This window comes from Octodon degus, unplaced genomic scaffold (assembly GCF_000260255.1).
Source record: "Octodon degus isolate 3935 unplaced genomic scaffold, OctDeg1.0 scaffold00288, whole genome shotgun sequence".
Lineage (NCBI taxonomy): Eukaryota > Metazoa > Chordata > Mammalia > Rodentia > Octodontidae > Octodon > Octodon degus.
The window spans coordinates 574,698-577,268 of record NW_004524864.1 but is presented as its reverse complement, the minus strand read 5'-3'; the positions used below and the strand labels follow the sequence as shown (position 1 = coordinate 577,268).

The window sequence follows — 2,571 nt, the reverse complement described above, 5'->3', positions numbered from 1 at the left end:
CTGAGCTATCTCTCCAGCCCACTGGGCAAATAATCGTTTTTTTTTTTTTTTGTGGAACTGGGGATTGAACTCAGGCCCTTGCGCTTGCCTGGCAAGTGCTTATTCTACTGAGCCATCTCCCTGGGTGCTAACCCCATTTCATGTTTTACCTTCATTCAGAATCTAAGTCACTCAGTTGCCCAGAGTAGATTTGAACTTGCAATCCTCCTGTCTCTGCCTCCCAGAGTGCTGGAACTTCAGGTGTATAACACCACACTCCACTTCTTCTTCTTTTTTTTTTTTTTTAATGTATTTGGTACAGGTTCTCACTATGCAGCTCGGATTCGTAGTGATCCTCCTATTTCCAGCCTCCCCAGTGCTGAGATTATAGGCATATGCCACCACACCTGGACTCAGTCACTGACTCGGTGTGCCCTGGTGAGGTGGAGCCAGCACAGCATGCGGGACGGGGTGCTTATCAAAGCAGGCACTTAGTCTGCTGAGCTATCTTGCCGGCTCTTACACACTCCACTTTCATTTTTCTTCTTATGAACAATACAAAGATACTCACTATACAGTGAATTTTTCAACTTTCCAAGGAACAAAGCAGAAAGGCAAAATCCCATCCTAGCATTACTCCATCTCTTAAATTCTGTGGATTAAATCACCCTGTAGGGGTTTTCAGAATCTGTTGAGAGTCATTAACTCATTTGTCCCCTATTTATAATTACCCGAAAGAGGTCCCAAGTGAAACAAATTCACAGGTACACATGGTGACTTCTAGGACTGGTACTAACCGAACAAATTTTTTGCTTTCCAGTTTTGGCCAGTGATAAAAACACCACCTCAGGTATGGTCACATTTTGCATGTCTTTTTCTCAGGCTTTTCTTTCCTCCCGTGGGTTCCTCACCTCCCTGTTCTTTAGTGTACTTCACTCACCGTCTAGTTCATTTCTAATTCTTTCTCAAAAAGCATTTGTAGTGCGGTTCTCTCCCTGCCCTCAGTTCTGTTCGTAGGCTTGTTTCAGGTGATCCCTGCCCTAAAAACCACTGGGGAAAGGGGAGACCACTGATGAATGGTCTCCCAGCCTCTCCCTATCCTACCTCTGAACTCTATTTGGTGATGAATAGATTGGGAAATAAAATCAATTTGACAAGGACTCACATTACCCTAGACATCAGGCATACAAGCGCTTCCCCCAAGCACCCATCATTCTGATCTGCAGCTGGGGTAGAAAACAGCTGGAAGGGATTTTACTGTATTTTTGTTGTTGTTGTTGAATTGTTTTTTAGGGGAGGTTTATTTTATTTTTGTTTTGTTTTGTTTTTGGTGCCCAGGGCTGAACCCAGGGCTTCCAGCTTGCTAGGCAAGCACTCTACCGCTGAGCCAAATCCCCAACCCCACACCTGGAAGGGAGACATAGGGGCCTGCCAGGAAGGCTCATTCCCCAGAACAAGACCACCAGTCTTTCAGTTATTTGTTTATTTATTTTGGGGTGCCGGGAAAGCCTTTTGGTTTAATATTTCATATTGCAATCTGAATAATCTTAGAAAGACTCTTTCCTAGAAAAGCTCTTAGAGGTTATTTTCTGCACCTCTGCTTGCAGGTAGGGAACCACCTAAATTTCATCTGAGTCAGTTTCTTCCTCTGCCTTCCTCTTCTGCTTTTGGGGAGTAGGGAGCACATGCCCTGGCTGCAGCAGCCTCTTCCGAGACCGTCGGTTGTTCCTCCCCACTCCATCGCCTTTCCCTAGCCCTCCCAGGCTGTCCTTCTGCTGTCCTGATTTTGACTTCTGTGCTTTGTGCTGGGCTCCCTCAGAGTGCCGGGATGAGAAGTTCGCTTGCACACGACTGTACTCCGTGCACCGGCCAGTCAGGCAGTGCGCCCACGAGGTCTGCTTCACCAGGTGAGGGCCTGGCCCGGGAGCGCCTGCTTGATTGGGTAGCATTTTCCTGTCAGTAACTATTGAATGTGTGCTCACTGTGGAATTACAATTATTATTTATATGATTATTTGGGGGTAGCAGAGAGTGAATTCACACTCAACTACACCCCTGAGTCCACCACCCGCCCCTTTTGAGACAAGGTCTTGTCCAATGGTTAAGTTGCCTATGTGGAGCTGAAATCTGTGGTTCTCTTGCCTCAGCCTCCCACAGTACTAGGACTCTAGGTGCCAGGCCGGAACTGTAATCTTCAACGGGTAGAAGATTTTAGCATAACCTGCCCAGCTGTTCCCAAAGGTGCTGCTTAGAAGATGGAGGCTGAGGTGAGGGACACAAGAACCAGCTGACAATTAGATGCCAGGAGGTTGTGAAGTTGGGGCTGGGGGAGAGAAATCAGGAGAGACACTGGCATGCTGATTTACCACCTGGTGGAAAGAAGCTGAGGGGACCGACCAACCATATAGCTCAGCAGATTAAAGCATTTGCAAGTAGGTGCAAGGGTCAGGAGTTCGATCCCCAGGCCTGTTGTTCCATCCCCAGGGTGCACTGAGACAGCAATTGAGATTGGGCATGGTGGAGGATGCCCGTAATCCCAGCTCTTGGGAGGCTGTAAACAGGTGGATCACTATGAGTCCGATCTAGTAGTGAG

General features: G+C 47.5%; 1 protein-coding gene across 5 annotated transcripts in view; it reads left to right on the top strand.

Annotated features, from left to right (window-relative positions):
- Positions 1 to 2,571, top strand: part of Mfap5 (microfibril associated protein 5) — a 13,624-nt gene that overhangs the window by 8,940 nt on the left and 2,113 nt on the right. For all 5 annotated transcript variants that reach the window (XM_023707405.1, XM_023707404.1, XM_023707403.1 and 2 more), the window contains 2 exons: positions 800 to 829; positions 1,799 to 1,886. In XM_023707405.1, the coding sequence (XP_023563173.1) occupies positions 800 to 829; positions 1,799 to 1,886 (118 nt within the window). The remainder of the gene's footprint in view (positions 1 to 799; positions 830 to 1,798; positions 1,887 to 2,571) is intronic.